At 42.1% G+C, this 20,638-nt stretch overlaps 1 protein-coding gene across 2 annotated transcripts in view; it reads left to right on the top strand.

Moving 5' to 3' along the window:
- The window catches only part of KALRN (kalirin RhoGEF kinase), a 525,892-nt gene that overhangs the window by 170,946 nt on the left and 334,308 nt on the right, over nt 1-20,638 (top strand). For both annotated transcript variants that reach the window (XM_054209626.1, XM_054209624.1), the window contains exon 3: nt 5,540-5,654. In XM_054209626.1, coding sequence (XP_054065601.1) covers nt 5,540-5,654 — 115 coding nt within the window. The remainder of the gene's footprint in view (nt 1-5,539; nt 5,655-20,638) is intronic.

Genomic DNA, 20,638 nt, shown 5'->3' with positions numbered 1-20,638 from the left:
AGGCTCTCACAGGGCTCAACTGTGGCAGGGAAAGGAATATTATTTTAAGACTCTGGATGCTAATTCCTTGGTACTTTGCTTTCCTAGGAAGTCTGTCAATTAGATTTAGAAATCCAGAGCGTATTGTTTGTCATTTTATCGAGGCGTCTGACATTAGCTGAGCTCCTTCTGTCTCCTAGTTGTCTTCATTATCACTCTTTTTTTTTCACCATATTTTGGACGGAAATACCTTTTAAGGAGTATTTCAGCTCCTCTGGAAACTCACTTACGATCTCAGCAGAGTCTGCAACATTAAGATTGATCAGCTTATGATCTGCAGGGGTCAGATGAAGCAGCGTATTCATTTGAACTGCAGTAGACTTCCGAACGGAGGCCAGAGACATTGTGTACTACTCCTGTCTCCATTGCTGATGTGTTGCAGGACATTAGACAAGATACTTGTGTCTTTCCATGTATGGACACTTGTCTGTGTCTATGGTTAATTCTAATGAATTCATGCTTATGAAGACAGTGCCATAGGAAGCAGAGTGCTTGAATCCCTTAAATTAGATAAATGCAAGCGGGTAAGTATCGTGGTGGAATGGCTGATAGAACTGGAGAGATGCAGCTTGAAAACAGAGCTTGATAAAATTATTATCTGTTGTATACAAGAAATCTGCATTAAAGGAAACTGATAATTTCCTGTCCTCAACAGGACTATGCAAAGCTGGAATTTTAGCTTTTTGTGTATTATCAGGGGTGGATGTGCCTCAGGACTTGAAATTGGGAAGGCCTGTACACAGAGTTCACGTTAATAATGCTCTGGGTTGGCCAACATCTTGACTTACCTGTGGGCAGTTGGAGCCACTGTAGGCAGAAGCATTTGGGCCCACCATTGAGGGGATTAAGATGCCAGTTCAGGCAGCTGCCAGGACAGAGATCTTGTGGCTGGAGTCCCTTTCCTCTTGGCTGCAGGCTTGACCAGAAAAGTGGTCAGCAGAAAGTCACTGACACTGCTGTCTGCTTCCGTGCAAGTTTTTTGAGGTTTCTTTAATGTTTTCTTTTAATGTGGTATGCATCACGATGACTTGTGCCATCACTCCAATATTCCCTGTATGATTTGTAGAGGAAAAATGATGTAATCCTAGTTCTGGGAACAATTGCTGAATTTAGCAATGGTTTCTGTATGGCCTGGAAGGAAGGGAGATGGGAAGAACCGGCAAACGACTGACAGGCAAGGCCATCAACAAAGGATTCTGTAGGAGGAATGCAAGACATATATGGCTAAATATTTGTTCTCAGTGTACTTTGTGCCCTGAAGAACATGTGTTTTTCTGACTCCTTTTTCCAGAGCACTAATAACTAGACCATCTGTTTGCCTCTCTAAATCAGAGAAGAGCCCGTGAAAACCCACCTTGAAAAAAATTAGAAATTATCAGCTCTTTGTTTTAGCATTTAATAACTGTAATTAGCAAACCTAATGACATGTTTGATTATTGCATCCCATGTCTGTGAGCCCAGTGGGAGGCAGGAGATGGGACACACTGATTAGAGCAATTGAGAGTCTTCCTTCCATTTTTTATTTTCTTTTAAAACAATATGCTGGGTAGTTCTCTGAAGACTGTGCATGTAAAATTGGTGTTGAGATCATGGCTGACTTGGGGCAAGATTAGCCTCCTTGGGTGGATTAATAACCAGCAGAGACAGAGTTTCTGTGTTCTTAGTTGCTGACTTTTAGCCTATGAAGCTCTAACACTAGGCTGACTAAGAGTCAGAAAACCTCATTTCTGCTCCTGGTTCTTCAAGTGACTTGCTGTGGGATCTGGGCTGATTTTCTTCCCCTCTCTGTACCTCTCTACTCCCCTCAGTGAAAAAGGAGATAATAATAAAGAAGAAGAAAGGTATAGTCTCCCTGTACAGCCAATGCCAGATTTTATTCTCTTATAGTGGCTACCTGTCTGGAGGCTCTGTTAGAGGAGATGAGGAACTTAATATAGGCATGTTAGGTGTCTGAAGTTCGATGGTGGTAATATCCCATTTAGTCTGCCTAGAAAACCTGAGATTTGTGGTTATAAAGTGCAATGGAAAAGCTATGTATTATTAGTATTTAAGAGAGTAAACCACAGTTACTGAACTCTGTGAGTCTTATGGTGAATTAAACATAGCATGGTTTTCTCTGGAAGAAACCTGACATTTCTTCATACAGGCCCTTCACAAAATGGTAAATTATACAGATATTCATAAAAATTAGGGATTGCTCATGAATAATTTGGAAACAAGTGAAGGATTTTAATATGTACAATTCACTTGTAATAATAATTTCACCCTATTGCTCAAAGCATAGAGCAGTACTTTTATCATAAATGAGAAACATTTGTTTCTAACCCTTACATTTCTTGAGATTTGCCCCATGTCTCCTTGTTCTTCTGTGCCATAGGACTAGAAGGAGTCAGTCCAGGCACTTATTTGTCCTTCTATCATCCAGAATCCTCCAACTGGGTCATCATGTAGCCATCCTCCTCCAATGAGAATTAACCCATTTTCTCTGGTCTGTCCTGGTAACTTCTGACTCTGCGCTAGAGCCGTATTTATCCTGCTCCCCTGAGGACAGTTTAGATGAACTGTTGAGGGACAATTTTTTCATCCTGAAGCAAAGACAGGACAGGAATGTTCTGGACCCTGTTTCCTTTTCTGCAGCTGAAATGCTTGTGTTACTGTTAGTAAGAGGGTCAAGAATTTTCTGATTTAGCTTTTTCAGCCTACCAGAATTTAGATTTTTTTTTTTTTTTTCTTCAGAGCTCACTTTGGTGAATCTTTAGGTGGGAAAGGGGTCCATGGCCAGAAACGCAATTTTTGGTTTACCACGCTGAGGTGAACGGGTAGCATCAAAGCGATCAGGGCTGCTGGGCTGTGGGAAGCTCATGGCCCTTCACAGGTGTTTCATATCCTGGGAGAGGTTTATAACTGGGGACTTGGATGTCTCCTGATCTCGTCTTTTAGTGCTTTTCCACTCTGTAGAAATATTTAAATAAATGGGAATGGAGGACGAGAGGGAGCCTTACTGAGTAGCGGGTAGCATGTTCTTCTGGGATGCAATTCAAGTTCAGGTCTCTGCTTCAGTGAATATCTGGAAGCTTTTGAAAGCTTGGTTACATCTTGATATGACAGGAAATTTTTCAAAACCTTGAAAAGCTTCCTGTGTTGAAAAAATGTTTCCCTCCAGCTTTAGTTACTACATTGGTTTGCCATTCTATAGGCTGGCTTTCTTTTCTGTTGGACACATCATGCATGATATAATAGTTTTGGCATTGTTACGGTGTGTGAAATAATCTCAACAAAGGGAGAATGTGCTTAAAATAAGGATCTTTTTAAATACATATATATGTATATAGGGCTGAAAATAAAAATGAGCTTATTTCCTTGTAAATTGAATCCTCGTCACGTTACACCTCCTTTCTCATGCTATGGGGCAGAGGTATGGATCAGCCAAGGTGAGACCAAATTCCCATGGATCTTCCTCATCTTCAGGGTGTGAAGCCAAAGGCGAACATCAGGCACAGAGGTTTGCGTGGAGATTAGGCAGGACAGTTTTTGTGCTCCATATGTACCCCTGGCTGCATCAGGGCTCAAAATGAAGATAGCATCTCTTGTTTGCCTCTCCATTTGTACCCCTGGAGAAATGAGACATGACCTGGCCCCACTGGAGAGTTGCACAATGCAGCCCTTCAGGTTTATAGCACCCATTGAAAACTCTGGGAATTTCAATGCTGGCGAACCGTAACAAAGGGTAACACTGGCATCTCTAGCTGTATGGATGAAGTTTATGTAGCGGACTTTGACTTGTACCATCTGCAGCACTGTAGAAAACTCTTTAGACAGGATGTAGCAATTTAAAAAAATATATTTTAAAAAATGTATGTATAGTAACAACATTGCTATTTTTATCTGCTTCTGTGTGACTCTGGTCATGTAGAGAGACACTTTGTGCTAGAAGGTGAGCTTGTACCTGTCATGGCATCAACTGAATGGACAGTTTTAGAATAAAATGGACAGGGGATGTGTTGTCAGATGGGAGCTGGATCTACAAGTGACTTCTCTGATCTGGAAGCAGGGCTGGCTGGAAAACCTGTACCTTGGAGGTACATGCATGTATCTCACAGTTTGGTTTCTGGTTTGTCCCGGAAATTCTGCCATATGAGGCACCTCCTTGATTCCTGATCTAAATTCTGGCCAGAACAATTCTTTCTCCTGTAGTGATCCAGGATACTGTTTTTCCAAGTGCACGTGTGCTCTCACACTCTTACAGCAGAGCCTCTTAGGACTCTTCCCACTGAATTAGGGTGTTTAGGACCCCTACAGAAGTCATGACTCCACAGAATGTGGGCATCCTGTGTTCTGCACGAGAGAACACAGCATGGACATGGATTGATGCTGGAGATGAGCGTGTTGTTGCGTAGCTTTTAATCCTTGTTGGACAGGTAAATTATTTCAGAGAAGCATGTGATTTTCCTTTCTCAGAAGTGATATTTCTGTTAAAGGGATTATACTTCCCATTGAAAAGTGCAAACTCATCTGCATTTTTACAGCTTATTTGCAAGGTCCTTGCAGTTCTGCGCTAGCTTTTTGAACTGTAGTTTTGCTATGACTTTTTTTTCCTAGATAACAATGCAAACACGTATCTAGCAAAACACAATTCCTGAAAAAAATCCTGTGATATGTGAAGTAAGAACTAAACGTTGAGTAAGACACGAGATTTCAGTTTCAAGCTTATTAAACTTTATTCACAGCAGAGAATAAAATAAGGTGCTATAGAATAGATTGTATTCACCCCTATATTTGTGATTGTATAATTCAGGGTAGAGTCCTTCCTTTATGGCTAAGCCTTTTGACAATTGCTGTAATGAATGAAGCGCCAGACACTGGCAGTTTAAAAGGAGTGGATTTTAAGACAGGAAAGCTACAGGGGGGAAAAAAAAAAACAAAACCAAACCAAAAATCATCCAATTGCCAACAACAATCTCTAAATAGAAGGCATAGGAGGCATGAACTTGTAATCAAAATTTCAATTTCTAATGAATTGCCAGATAGATTAGAATGTTTTACTGCATAAGCATCGCTGGGATACATCGCTTTTAACTGGCAGGACATTGTAAACTGTCTGGCAATGAACGACGCAACACGCTGAGTAACAGTGAAAAATACTTTCACTTTCTTGGTGTTGACCAGTTTAAAACTATCCCCACAGTAGGATTTCATTAGCATTGCCTGCTTGGATTGGCAGTTATATTAGATTTGATGGGATTAGGTGAAAGTCAGAAGAAATGCTAGTAGCAATTTTCCTTGTGTTGTGGTTTTTTTTTTTTAATTATTTTTTTTTTATTTCCCGCCTTGGAGCTCCAGCAAATGCAAGCACGTCTTCCTCAATTAGGCAAGCCTGAAAGCTACAAAGAGTGCATGGGCTCTTGAATGTGCTGTAATTTATGTTTATCAATTCAGTGCACATAGTTATTTTGACGTGTGCTTCCTGCCTGATTTTCTAACAATCCTTTATTTTCCGCAGGTGGCCGTGATAAACGAGGTGGTCCTGTCTTGACCTTCCCAGCCCGCAGCAATCACGACAGAATAAGGCAGGAAGACCTTCGGAAACTTGTGACTTATTTGGCCAGCGTGCCAAGGTAAAGCTAGAAAGAAAACACTTCAAAGCTCAGGGTGGATGGATGGGTGGGGAACTTGTTCTTGGCAGTTGCTGATTTCCAAGTATTAACGTTTAGTACCTTCAGTTCTTGGGACGGAGAAACAAAAGTGTTCCCTTCCTCCTCCTGTGTATGCTCTGATGGGTTTTATCGCACATGCGGCAATGCAGGAGCCCGGAGCGGAGGCAGTGCGAGCAAACCCAGGCTTCGGGCTCACAACAGCTACGAGGAGAAGCTCCCATTCCCCATGTTTCTGCGTGGCTCTTCTAGAGGAACGGAAAGGGAGGAGAGTGCTTAGTGCAGTTAAATATAGCAAGCTGGAGAGAGCCTGTTGTCTGCTGTTGCTTTTTAATACCTTGTGGGAGGTTCAGGAGAGCTGGTGTAGGGGACTGTAGTTGCTGGGGAGGAGAGCCTGCCCCATGTGAGGAGGCAGATCTTCCTGCTCCAGCACTTCCCAGAGCTTTCTTCAGGCTGAGGAAGGAACATGGGTGGACTAAGGCGGAAGCTTTCAAAGAAAGGCATTTCAGATGGTTCTGCATGTGAACCAGCACCTTTCCCCGCATTAGTCCCTGTGTCCCTCCTCAACACGCAGGTTCCCATCCCTTTCCCAGGGGTGCTGGAGGAAAGGTCTGTTGCCAGTGCATATTTATCTTTGTAAGGTGTGGGAGACAGTTTATAGGGCTCAGTGCCCAGGTAGGTATTTCTGAGTCAATGTTTAACGCCTCCGAGAGTCTGAGACTATGTACACCCTCATCCAGCTTCCTTTCCCTATTTTCAAGCTTGACAAACATCTTTACCCAAGAACCACTGCGCTGGTTATCAAGGTGAAGGTTAGGTTATCCCAGGGCAAGTGAGGGGCTGAGAAGGGATGTTCAGGGTTGCAATAACACACCCTGTGCCACCCAGGAGCTCCTTTTTAAACCCAGGGTATGACCCGTTAAAGAGTGCTCATATTTTTGCAAAGAGCGTGAAGTTAACACCTGAAGGGCAGAGGGGTTGGCTGCATCAGAAAACCAAGAGGTAAGGGTCTCAGAAATGCACTCAGTTCCTCAAATACGTGATGCGCAGAGAACAAATGTCCCGTGTTTGGTATGGAAGAGAGTTGAGGGCTGTTTGGAGACTCATCACTCGGCTGCAGAGGGTGAGGGGCAAACGCAGCCACATGTGCCAGATCTGCCAGTGCTCATTTCCTGGACTCCACAAGTCCTCTGGCGATATATTTTTTGCTGTGTTGGACTTTTGCTCATCAAGGTTTCAGTAATAAACGGAATTGGTTTGTTTTTCTCCCCACCCCCTCCCCTTTTTTCCTCTAGCCAGCTCTATTTTCAACCATATTGTGAGAGAGATTACAGACTGCTGTGGGGCTGGGAGAGCAGGAGGTCACTCCCTGGGAGTGCATGTCCCAGGGCTTGGCAATCCCCCTCCAGCTGCTGCAGTAATGAAACTGCTGCCTTACATCTTATCATTTTTTGCATGGTCGCAAGTAACAAAAATATGACATTGCTTGGGGTTGCAAGCAATTGCACAGCAAAAATTAACTTCTAACATGTCAACCTTTTCTATTAATTGCCCTTTCCTCATGGAGGTGGCAGTAATAGCAAGACACATCGCTTCTGTTCCACACTCTCATGCAACTAAATGGATTAGCTCAATCTGAGATGCTGCTTTTGGTTGCCTCCCTCTGAATCAGTCCAGCAATGATTCTTCTCTGGTGATGCAGAAGCTGGGGGACAGAGGTGAATGCTGAAGGAGCTAATACACAACCCATCTGTTTATCTCTCTGGAAACACTAAAAAAATCTTTTTCCCTCCTGGTCCCCATGGCAAAGCCTTGTTCTGCCCTGCTGTTTGAAGCCTTTGAAGGACATCTCTCTAGCTATACCAGAGAATATTTCTTCCTCTGCAGTACAACCTCCCGTCATGAAAATGTGCTCAGCGGTGGGGGACTGGCTAGTCATGAAGCACTTTCACCAATTTCCCAAGGATCCCTGCAGATTGGTTCTGTGGAGACAATGACCAGAGTTCTGTCTCTTGTTTGGGATATTGCACACTAGAAGGTGTGGAGCAGAAAGCAGCAAGAGTGGTCAGAGGTCTTAGAAAAGGTGGCCTGTCAAGGAAGGATTAAAAGGGTAGAGGTTGGTCAGCCTGGAGAACAGAAGAGGGCGAGAAGGGTCTTTAAAAGCATGTTGTGATGCTGCAAAAGGAGAGGGTTTGTAGGGCTAGGACAAGAAATGAAAGCTTTACACCAAAGCAAGGGAAGCTTAGGCTGGACGTGAGGAAAGGGTTTCTAATGGATTTGCATTGGCACTAGAATAAGTCATCTAATTTCTTCTTAAATTCCTCCATAACTCTATAGGCAAATTTCTGGCATGGATATAAATGTTAGGGAGAGGGGATGATAAATCAGGAGGTGACTTCTTTAGGTTCCTCCTCGCTCTGTTTTGTCTGGTGTCGCAGTGGTGATCTCACAGCTGTAGGAGGGATACGTGACCACAAACTTTGTGGGTTTGGCACGTGGGATTGTGTAACCTGTGTGGTGTGAGAAAACACTGAAAATTCGTTTTCTCTAAACGTTTTGTTCACTATAACAAGGGCAATCAGCAGAGCCTTCAAACTTTTTTACTTTTTAGAAACAAATATATGGAAGGAACAGTTTGAATTCATATCACTGGCTCCTAGTTCATATTTATTCCAAGATGAGTGCTGTAATGAATAACTGTGTCAGCCATCCACCAAAATAAACAGTTTCATTAGCAGAGACTCTGAACAGGATGTCAGGAGAAACTGCTCTGATGTTCAGAGTGCTGAAAGGGGGAGAGTTTTCTGTGCTAGTTGAAAAACTAGAAATTCTTTAGGAAAAAAAGAGGGTGTAATTTATCATATTGACACCAGTATAATAATTCTTTCTTTATTCCCGGTGCAATGGTTTCTGAGTGAGACAGATTGCTATCCACATTGATACTATCTGTCACTTAACCCTTGTTTTGTATCTTAATGGAGGGGGCAGAGGTGGCGCATTGCTGGGAGCTTTGAGCAGGTATGAGAGTGGTGATGAAATACGATGATAGATTAGGGTAAGTGAAACCAGGGTCTTGCTAGCAGTTTTCAAAGTTTCTGCTTTAGCTTTCCACAAGTCCTTCTTCAAAACCGGAATAATAATGTGGGTTTTCTGAAAGCAGCAATGTGTGTTTGAGTTAGAGCAGAATAGTGAGGGCTTTCATGCAGCTGCGAGTCATGGCCAGGCAGGTTCCTGCTGTCCGGGGGGTTTCCCGTGTGCCTGAGGGTTACTGCTTGGGGCTCGAAACTTCAGGTCTAGGAACGTGGTTTGTTCATATTCCAAAACGGTAGCCTTGCAGTCCATAGTATCTGGGGTGATTTAGGGGTTCTGGAAGATTCCAAAGCCTGATCCTGCAGTCTTGGGTACTAGGAGGAGGTTGCAAAGCGGGTATCTGACACCGTAGACAAATGCGGTCCTGGTTGGGTGCTGTACACTGGGTCTTTCAAGGCATATCACGAGGCCCTTTTCTCCAAACAGTTCCACTATAATTAGTTACTAAGAAACGAAGACGCTATTTATTAGAAGTAAAGATAATTGCCACGGATGCCAGGTTTCTACCGCTCTGCCATTTTCTGCTTGTTTTACATTTGCGCTAAGGCTTTCTGGATAGGCAAAGCTGTATTTCTTGTGAATCAGGATAGCTCCTATTTACATGCAAATTTAAATGGGATGTGATGTTTAAAAATTTGGAGGGCGTGACTGAATCTAGGATAACATGGTGTTTATGATCGAGGGAGCTGAGGGGGAATTTTCTGGCCTCGCTGAGGATTATATTTTTTAACACCAGTGCAGTGCCATCTATTCCGGTAGACTGAGTTTTGATTTATATGTGTGTAAATGAAACTAGCACCAGGCCAATCTCCTCTGCGAGCTCTTTGGAATTAAGAATTAAGTTATGCGTAGGCTATAGGAGGATAAAAAGGAGACAGAATATTATTAGCTTGAGTTATCTCCTCGCATGGTGAAGCAATACGATGAAGGAAATGTTCTCTGTCAGCTATAGTGAATCTTCCGGCTGAACACATCAATCTGTTTTGGAGCCAAGATAAGCAGTCTTCTGTGCTTGCTGCAGAGGGGGAAACCCGAGATGCCTCGGAGGCCTGTATTTTTAAAGACATCTACTTTTTATTTGTCCTCCGTTTAAAAACCTGCTCAAATATTTCCTTGTTCTGGGGGACATCCAGGGCTCGTAACAGCAGCAAAATGTTTCCAAGGGACAGCCTGTGTGTTTGAAGAGCTCCTCAGAGCCGCCTGAGTTTGATGAAAGGTGCTAGGATCAGTAAAACAACTTAAGTGTCTCTAATAATTACTTCAGTGATTGGAGCATTATAAAATTAGAAGAGCAATACAGGGGATGGCAAAATGTAGCAATACTCACCCACTCTTGGATTTATTTTAAGCTCTTCTCTGATGACCTGTGGTACTGTGTATATTAGCTCCTCTGGCAGGAGTAGTGTGAAACTCATTTTGTTGACTGATAGGAATTAAACCCTGGAGCTCTGCTTTCTGTTACATGATCCTAGCACAAAAGAAGCTTTTGAGGATCATTTCTTTCTGGAGGCTATTGTAGATCTACAAAAATAACCATGTATTTTAAAAATAACACCAGGGACTTCATACTAATTTTAGTAACTAAATATCTGGTGCCATCTACAAGATAATTATTCCACCACACGCTTGTATGAAAATACCACAGTAAAAAATGAAGTGAGGCTAATGAGGCTAATGGAGGTTTAGTATTTTCTTCAGATATCATTTGATTTTTTTAAAAAAAATTGTAAGTGTATTTTGGAGAAAGAAGCCCATTAGTATATAACTGACAGGAATGCTAGTGAATTTGAGAGCCTTTTGCCACTTGCTAGCCAGTTCAAATCCAGCCTCCATTGTACGTGGCATTGGTACGTGATGTTGTTATCACCATCGGTTAGGGACTGGGGGACTTCGGTGGAAACAGTTGTTGGTCTCACCTTGTCCTCTTAAAAGGCTTCTGACCACATCACTCTGTTTTGTTTCCTGTGTCCCTTTACTGACCACCTCAGGACGAAGGTACATGTTCGCCTCCTGTTGGAGATCAGCTGCAGTAATGACCTGTTGAGATATTTTATTCCTAGATAAGCGGACAGTGGATATAATTGATGTTGAAATTCTGCAGTAAGTGTCTGTAGCTGCCAGCCCGGCAAGCTCCTCTGTTTACCAGAAGCTGCTAGAAAATGTGGACTTCCTAGAAGTGCAGAGGGAACAAGAGCCATCAGAGCCTGAGGAGCAGGAGTTATGAGAAAAGACTGAAGGTGTTGGGGATGCTTAGGTTAAAGAGGGGGAAAGTCAAAATTATGTGGTTACAATCCAGTATGCAAGGCTGAGCTAAAGGAAACAATTTGGCCCAGTGTAACATAGCAAACAGGACAAAAAGAAATGGATTAAAATCATAGATTGAAGAAATGCAGCAGGTTTCTGTAGCATCTTCATCTTGGAGACCCTGTTTAGAAGGTGTATCAGGAATGACCCTGGTGTTGTCGCTCCCGTCTTGCAGCAGAGAGATGAAAACATCAGCCTCTCCAGCTCTCATGACACTGTTTGTGTAAGTCTGCGGTTTGGGTTTTTTTTAAATAGGTACAAGATTTTCATTTCCCATGTTTGTTTAATTTTAATCCCTGGAATTTTTTTGAAAATTAGTCCAAACCTAAGGTAAATGGGGGCTTTCTGTATCAGTTTCCAAATTACTTCCTGCTTTCATTGCCTGTTGCTGTTTTCCTGGATAGCGTAAGGACGGATCTTGCACAGCTCTGGACCTAAGGCAAGTGTCCTCTTTTCCTCTGCCCTCTGTGGGAGCTGAGAGCACTCTCAGACTGGTTCCAGCTTGGTGAGCTGCTGAGCCCTGCTCTGCCTTCCAGCTGGATAACAGTGCAAGTGTTTTCAGTCTGGTTTTGTGATGAACAACACAAATAGCATGATTCAGAGATTTGTAGTTAATGTACTGCGAACTGCACAGCTCACGTAGCCTTTTTCTTCTGAAAACTAATAAAAGGCAGGGTAAGCTGGGCTCTGCATATCACTTCTACCAGCGATCATCAATATCTTCTTTTTGGTGTAGCAGAAGTATCTCTCATCTCCCTGTTGCGAAATAGAGGCAGATGAGAGTAATGTAGTGTTAATATTGAGACAAACTCATGGATATCTGATTGTCTTGTTTCCGAACATGACTTCAGGGACTCAAATAAATAAAATAAAGGTTGATGTTATTTCAAGATTTAATTCCTTACTTGAAATAAATTCCTTAAAGGACATAGAAAATACTTTGCAAATCCCTTAAATTGTTTATTTTGTATCCAAAAATATTTGCACTATTTTGGAAGACCTGAAAATCTGTTACTGTTTTTTTTTACACTAACTTCTTCAATATTTCTATATTCTTTAGTAGCTTGCTCCTTTTTATTATATATTAATTGTATTCCAATAAATAATTGAAATTACTGATTGCCACATGCAGAGAAACTAGGATTTTAACTTGCCATTATGTTTTTAAGCATTCTATTCAACACTCAACATCTGCTTAATTTTAGATTATAAATCTGCAATTGAAAATGGTTAATATGAAGGAATCCCTCATTTATTGTGTCTGAATTATTTCCAAGGGAATTGTTCTTTTTTACAGGGTAGGGGAAGGGGTCCAGTTTTCTCTTACTGCCAACCATGCAGACTCATGCTGAGATTTCAAAGTCATATTGGGTTCTTTCTGGTTCATCTAACGTCTCCAACATAAAGATTCTCCAGTGAGTTACTCATTTGAAGATTTAGGATTGCAGAGGTAACCCTACAGGCCAAGTTTAACGTACAAAGAAAATGCACAGGTCTGGAAGAGAAGTTCCTTTTCCTGGCGCTGTGCTGCTTTTCCAGCCCAGTGAGAGCTCAGTCATGCCTTCTTCAGTAGAGTCAGCAGATAAAGCTCGACAGGGGGACAAATCTGATGGAATAAAAGGTCACTTTTATTTTGTGCTCTTCCAAACAGCAAAGCAAATGTCTCTACCTGGTTTGGGTCCACTGCCTTTTGGTTTTACTGGTCTGGCCTTTTTTGGTCCAGGCCTACCCTCCCATTTGCAGGCTGTTTCTCCTCGCTGCAGGCACCGCAATCAGGCTGCAAGTTCAGAGCAGCCAGAAGGACTGCAGTGAGTGGAGTCCTTCTCCGCAGCCCCCATCTTTCCAGGTCTGCTGCACAAAAACCAGGCTGCTACTGCCAAGCTGTAGCCGCACAGCTTTGCCACACCTGGCTGCTTGTCTCTGTCTCACTGACAGAGGAGGGACTGAAGGGCTCCTAAAACCCTCTGAGCAGAGATAGAAATGTCTGTCACAGCGCTTCCCACCAAAGGTATGGACAACGGGTGTTGACCAGGAAACACCAACCTCCTGTGAGGATGGTTTCCCAACGCAGCAGCATCAGCTGAGCCTTCTCAAGGCGTCCTGAGGGGTTGATGGCACAGGGGTCTGAGCTTTGCCGAGGCACTGAGAAAACCCCAGCTGTCTTCTCGGGGGAGTCTCAGCTCGCAGGCATGGGCCGGGGGCTGCTTATCTCTGGCTGTCCCATGCAAGACGGGTGCCTGTCCTGTGCAGCCGCTCCCCGTGTCACTGTATTTCTGTTAGCGATGTTGTAGGTAGTGTCTGACTGCATTTCCAACAGGGGGGTTGGGGCTGGGAAGGATTCTGCTCAGACTTCTCCAAATGTGGAGCAAACAGGAAAACAAACCCCCTCACCACGCACACCCACCACTGCTGGGATGCCAAGGCCACCATGACTGAGTGACACCCGGTGGCGCTGGCAGGGTCTGAGGCCTGAACCCATCCCCTGAAGCATCTCACGTAGAGCTGCACTCCTGCACTCTGCTTTTTGAGCTGTGTCCAAGCCCTTGTTCTGGGGATTAGATCAGCATTGTTCCTCCTTGGTAAATGGCTTTTGCATGTTGATTGTACCGGCGTTTGCTGCCTGGAAGAAGCAGCTGAGGCGATGGAGAAAAGGCAAAAACTTGTAAACTAGGATATATCCTGCACCCACTCACTGGTGAGGGAGCCAGTGGGCACCGCAGCCTGCTATAAATTTTATGCAGAGCATCATTTTCTTCATCCTCTTCCTCAGTGGCTGTCTGACAAGTGGTTTGTGAGTCTCTGCAGCACACTTCGCCGTGCTGTCCTCTCTGGCCTTTTCCATGCTAGTGCTGATTTAAAGCTGTTGCCCGCTCCTCGCGGGCTTTTTAACCACCAGATTAGTGGCTCCACAGTACTCCAAGAGGTCCAGGCAGCAGCGACCTGGAGACTTCCATGGAGAAGGCAGGTTTGCGCTAATGTGAGCAGTAATTCAGAAGAGCTAAAATTAGCAAACAGAGACCTTTTGTGGGAGTGAGGCGCTGGCAGCAGAGCCGGCACCGGCCACGTGCGGTTCCCTCCTGAAGCTGTCAGCAGCCGTCAGCAGAATATGCAGCGGTTCAGCCAATCCTAACTTTTCTTTTCGGCAATCTCTTTCCTACGGTTTTTGCAGAGGCTGTAAAATGGTTTTTGTCTCATTCCAGCATGGGTGCTTGTGTTCCTCATCAGTAATTCCAGTACGTGCTACATCCTTTCCACTCTTAGAAATTATTATAATTTGGAAGCGTCTTGTGCCACCCTCTTCATGGATGTCATTAGAAGCAGGAAAACTGCTGCTGTGCTTTGCAGTCTGCTTTGTAATGGGAATATTGTCAGAGGTATCTTAATGTCAATGGAAAGCTCTTCTAAACTTCCATGGAGAACGGATGAGACCTTTACTGTGTGCCAATATGGAGCAAATAATGGGAGACACAGAAGTTGAGTTGCCTCAGTCTAGACTGCCTGGTCCTTATCCTCATTGGATGGATGGAGGTGTTGTGGATGCTGCTCCAAAGTCTGGATTCCCCAGTGCGCAGCTTGGATAGGACTGAAATTGTGTCTCCAGGAATATATTTTTAACCTTGTCTCCAACTGATAAAAAGCTTACGCAGTTGTGCTGTCCGTCAGCCACTGTTTAAACCAAATCTGTCAGAGAAGACTCAAGAATATTAAATTCCTACAAATTTAATGAGAATAGACAGCTACATCAAGGAAAGAGACCTAATTAGAGTCCACGAAGAGGGAAAGGTGATCTGAACTCACCCCTTCTTAGAGACTGGAGGTAAAGGGGATATCTCCAGACCATATAAGAGGCAAATTTGTTATTAAACTTTAGAGAATCAATATGCAAGCCACTATCAAGGATTCGGCAATTCCCATGCTCATGAAAGTGCAGGCTAGTTTATGGTATTAGAAAATCGGATCATACTAAAATAGAACAATGACCAATTCATGGTAACATATGGTATTGAGCAGGCTGATGCTCTTATAGCATGGAAAGTATGGGTTAGGACTGGCAAAATTTGTCTCAGAGGTTGGGATGCTCAATTCCCTGCTGTTTGCAAAGGGAATTGGTATCCAAGTTTGGTAGGCAGTTGTAAATCTCATCAATGGTTTCTTCTAATTTTCCACAAGGTGCTCCTAACCAAGTCAGTCTGTGGTATTTTATGTTTTTTTTCTGGATCCTGGCGCTGCAGCAGAGTTCCCTGTGGATCCTGTAATGCTGTGTGCAGCAAAACGTAATTGTAACTATGTGGTGTGAGGCTGTTGGGCTACTTAGATTAAGGGGAAAAAAAAAAAAAAAGAGAGAGAGAAATACCTTAACACAAAATAAAATCATAATAAGAAAAATAACTCTAGAATCACTCCTTCCCCCCGCAAGAATAGGCAGAAAAGAGCAACTCAAATATACTTTTGGCTTGGCAGATATTGTCTGGTCTGCAATGTGTGCCACAGTGTACTTTTCTGCTGTTAACAAGGGAGCATTGGTTTCCCTGCCTGTGTACACGGGGCTTTATTTTATGTCTAAAAATTAAAGGGAAACCTTAGTCTCTGGGGAATTTTCCAGTGATGTAATATTTTAGAAAGTTCCTTTCTGGTACTTCACCAAAAAGCCAAAGCACCAAACCAGCCTTCCCGCATCCTGCAACTGCGCTCAGGGAAATATCCTGCACCTCTTCCACATACCCCCGCTACAGCGGAAACAAGAGAAAGTAGGAACCTGCTGTAGGCTCAATGCAATATTTATATGGGACACCTTTGCTGAATGGTCCTTTTGGTTAAAGTCATTGAATAGAAATTGTAGTAGAGCATTGGCTTTGTACAGTAATTGCATCTCTCCCTGAAAATTGTAACAGCAGCAGCAGTTCATCTCCAGCCAAATTCAGTCTGCTTTCATACACCTTTCCTGTGTACTACTCAAGTGTGTATGTGATGTTCATATGATGTAGCTCTCCTCTGTCACCCTGTTTCCCATGGGAATGCAAGAAGAATTGACAATCTCTGATATCTATGCAGTGATATTAGCACTTAGTCTTTTACTAGGAGGGTGAGTTAAGTTTGCTTGTTAATTTATTTATTTGAGCATCTGGCAAGCCAGATGCTTCTGCTATTGATGTTGTCGTTGAGGATCAAATAAATGCTACTTTTTGAAATTTAGTTTGAAAGAACTACTCATTAAAAACCTTTGCTTGGTAAAATTCAACCCCCAGTCCTCAACCAGGGTCCAGCATCCAAGAAGTTATTGAATATATCCATTTAAGGAATACAAATAATAAGGATACCAACGCAGCATTAAAATAGAGATGGGTGGGATCCTTAGCAGGAACTTTATGGCATGTTAAAGTACACATTGTACCCACACTTGCAGCTGTGATACTTTGGAACTCCAGGGGGTGATTTCAACTTTTCTCTGCAGGTTAACATTCTGCAAAGCGTGGTAAATGGCTTTGGTGATCCTCAGGGAGGATCAGCAATATACTTTGTTTCACGTCAAGAATGAATGCTGTGTTCTGAAGTGCAGTTGCATGTTATTACGCAGCTCCACGGGTAAACATCACGACCCGCTAGGAATAAAAGTTTTTCCCCTTAGAGAACTCCAAATGGGCTTCCTGTACACATTTCATCTACTGTGCACCTACACTTGGTATGTCACATGACAAAGGCACACCATCAGTAATAGTGGATGGAGACTTTAGTATTCCATATTTTGAAATATTCTTTAAATTATATTAGTATAATCTATACCTCTAAAATAGTTTCCTACCATTCCTCTTTATTTGCATGTTAATTTAATGCTAGTGAAAGATTAGCTGCAAGAAAGTTAGGCTTAATGGTGGTGATTACTATTCTTTCTTGTCAAAGTACCAACAACATCCCTGGCTGGGATGATTTAATAGGTCTCTTCTATCTCAGTCTTCTGTGATGCAGCAGTTGACCATTCTAGAGGCCAAAGTCCTATGCTAATGCAGCAATGCAAATTTTTCCTTCCATTGTTTTTCTGTTGTAAGTCAGTCCTAATTGGAGACTAAAATTGTGTTTCCTTTTCAGTAGCCTTAGCAGCTCTGCTTAGACCACCAACTAAGGGCTGCGTTTATTAGTAGCTCTGCTTGTGGCTTTTGTGATCTTTGTAGACGGTAATTGGATGGCAGCCTCAGGTTTAATTTCGGCCACCCATTTAGGTCACAGTTGCCCTACAGTAGGTGCCATCCTGGAACATCAGGGAAGACACACAGTCTGAACTTCCTGAATTTTAGTTCTGGACTAAACATTTAGTTCTCTTCTCCCTTGGTTTAACTGTATAATCTGAATTTACCGGTTCATACAGGAGACACCTCACAAAGGTTTGGGAAACCAAACTAGCTTATATTTTTACATCTTGAAGACAGAAAACCCTAAGTGGTTTTATCCTAGTTATGCTGCATGAGGTGGAAATACAGGTCCCTTTAACAGTACGCACTGATTAGCCCTCTCATTTCTGGGAAGCAGGATCTTTAAAGTTGCATTTCCCCATACTATCTTGGGAGCACTGCGTAAGAAATTGGCTGTGTACTGTGTCACCTCCTGACCTTAGAAAAAGCACTTGATAAAAGCGTCTCATTACAAATGTATCATTTTGCCATGCAGTGAGTCTAGGGAGTAGAAGAAGAACTTACAGAAGAACTGTAATTCCAAAACACAATCTAAATAAAAAGAACCAGGTACCTGATAAACTAATAGGTGATCTTACACATAGGAGAAATGGCTGGAAATGTTGCCTTGTTAACAAACTACTAGTCTAAGAATTAATCAAATAGGCAATATGTTCTTTTTCTTTAAGACATTTTTTTCCTCCATTCTCAAGACAGGACTGAACTCTTACAACACTGATTAATCACATCCAATTTTGTGGTTATGTCCTCTTATTTCTCCATTCTTCTGTTCTACAACATTTATAATTTAGTTCAGAAACTGCATCTGGAGAAGCTAACATCTCTGGGTTCACAGATTAATTTAGATTTTGCTTCCCACTGGAGGTTTGTGGGTAGGAGCTACGATTCCATTCCAAAATCTAATTAAAAAGCAGGTACATAGGAAAGTAGCGGACAATCTTACCCATAGGAAGAATGTCTGGAAGCTCTGCTTTGTTAATGAACTGTTAGACTAGGAATCAAATACACCAGCAACATGTGCGGGTTTTTAGGGTTTCTTTCTTCTCCGTTCACAAGGCAGAACTCAACTGTTATATCATTCCACACTTACCAGGCTTACTGGAAATCTCAGTTTCTCCTTAATTTACAGAACAGCCACCCCAATGATTTTGCAGTGTCAGATGGTATATGGTAGGTGACAGGAAAATAGGATCAGCTAAAATGGTTTCCTGCGATTTTCATTTAGGAATGAATTCTGTAGGACGCTTCATCTCTGTAGTTTTATGGACTGTTAAATTGCGTCTGTGGTATATTAGCATCGGCAGCACTTTTCTGATGAATTGTTGGGCACTACTAATTTCATGAATAAGGCATGCATTTTTGTTAGGTAAAATCAACTCAGTACCTTTGAGAAAGAGGCCACTTGAGGATCCACCTGCTCTAAGTTTGACACTAGGTTTAGAAATATTTGCCTTAGTGAATAAGATGCTAATTGTCCTCATGTTAAAATATGTATTATATATTTTGTACGTTCCCAGTGGCCCTTGGAAAATTAAAGCAGACATGTTTGAATAAGGTACAGAGAGTGGAGCAAAATAAATCAAATAAATGTATCAGATGCAGTACCAGTCCAAAATTGTGTTGATCTCCATTTCTGGGCTCTAAAAATTGGTGACAAGTCAATTTTTCCAGAAGCTGAAGTCCATCTTTCCAATATTGTGCTCAGTTTGCCCACTTAGACGTAATTGACTTATAATTGTTTTTACAAATGAAAACACATTTTTGCCTTTTTTGTGGGAGGACACAAATGCAGAAAAGAACTTTAACTGTGTTCATGCTGCTTTGAAAAGATGCCAAAAGTCACATGTGTAATTAGGGATTCTGTTAAAAGTCTAATTCCTGCACCTGTGAACATTTTTTGGCACATAGCCTTTTAAGTCCTTGCTTTTCTCTCATGTTTCTCATTTTCTTGGCCAAGAATTAAGTTCCTTTTCAAAGGAAACTGTCAAAGATCTTCTGGGGTGTATTTGGTTCTTTGTCTAAGTCCAATACAAAAAGGCAGTTCCCTCTGTTTTTGTTGTTGACTGAAATACTCTAAAGCATAATGTTAGACCCTGTTTTATTTAACACTTGATTACTCGTGGCAAAGCCCTTTAAGATCCTTCAGGACGAAAGATGATACAACAGGTTATGACAGTATTTTTATAATATAGGTTTGTTCTTCCAATGCTGAAAGTAATGTACAGGCCACTTTATGTTTGCCATCACATAGATTCAAATATTGGTCAGGTTCTAAAAAAACTAATGATGCACTGTTTTAGTTAGATGGGGCAGAGAGAAGAGCAGAGAAGTCATTATCACCAGATGATGTAACAGGATTTTTTGGGATGGATTTTAAAGTAGTTGTAAACAAATTAATATATCAGGTAATTTTATGAGTGGGTCTGGATTGGTTTATTAAACCATTAGTTCTTCCTACCTTTGGTAGGTGCCTCCTGTGAAAATCACAAGATTCATCTGTTTGTTCTTCTAGGCTACAGATGACTTCAACAGAATATGAACGTACTGCAAATATATATATCTGCTCTGCAAACAGAATCAAGCAAGAAATGTATTTCAAATTAACAGACTAGAGAGGATGTGTCTAGGCAGCCATTCACTGAGCCTAGGACTTTTCCACAACTCTCTTACATCTTAGGACACAATGAATATATTTATTCATCATGTAAATTGCTGGGGACATAAGAAGGAAATCATCAAGGTGGAAATATGCATTCACCATATCTGCTGTTAGTCACAAATGAAAGAAGGATATCAATGCTTTTTTAGGCTAACACATTAATTTACTAAAATAAACTTGGCTGTTGATGCAAGAGGTCAACCAAAGCAGTAAAAGGCCTGCTTGGCCTGCAGGCTTCTGCTTCCTATGTCCTGTACTAATTCTTAAGTACGGTGATCCTCCTGCAGCAAAGCAGTCAAGCGCATGCGTAAGTCCATCCATATCCAGCAAGTGTAAACATGTGCTTCATGCACCGTCTTAATTGCTTAATCAAGCTGCCTATATTGTGAGGCACAGCCATACAAAGAGGGACCAGATGGAAGATATTTTTATCAGATAGTCCATCGGATTAAAGAAGCATGGTCATTGAACATTGCTGTCCTTTGAAAACCCACTATCAGGATATGCCTGCATCCATGCAGCATCCCCACAATGTGAATTCAGGCAGCAACCACTGTCATAGACTTGGTCTTACCTCTTCATTTTCTGGTATCAACAACCTGTGCGAGCTTGCTTGGTGGACGTAAGCACACATTGTTAATGATTTTAGGAGAGCTTATATCAAAGATGGTTATAACAGTTATTCAAGTTTAGAATCAGTAATTACAGAA

The sequence above is a fragment of the Rissa tridactyla genome, chromosome 7, assembly GCF_028500815.1.
Source record: "Rissa tridactyla isolate bRisTri1 chromosome 7, bRisTri1.patW.cur.20221130, whole genome shotgun sequence".
Lineage (NCBI taxonomy): Eukaryota > Metazoa > Chordata > Aves > Charadriiformes > Laridae > Rissa > Rissa tridactyla.
This window is presented reverse-complemented; position numbering and strand designations above follow the sequence as displayed.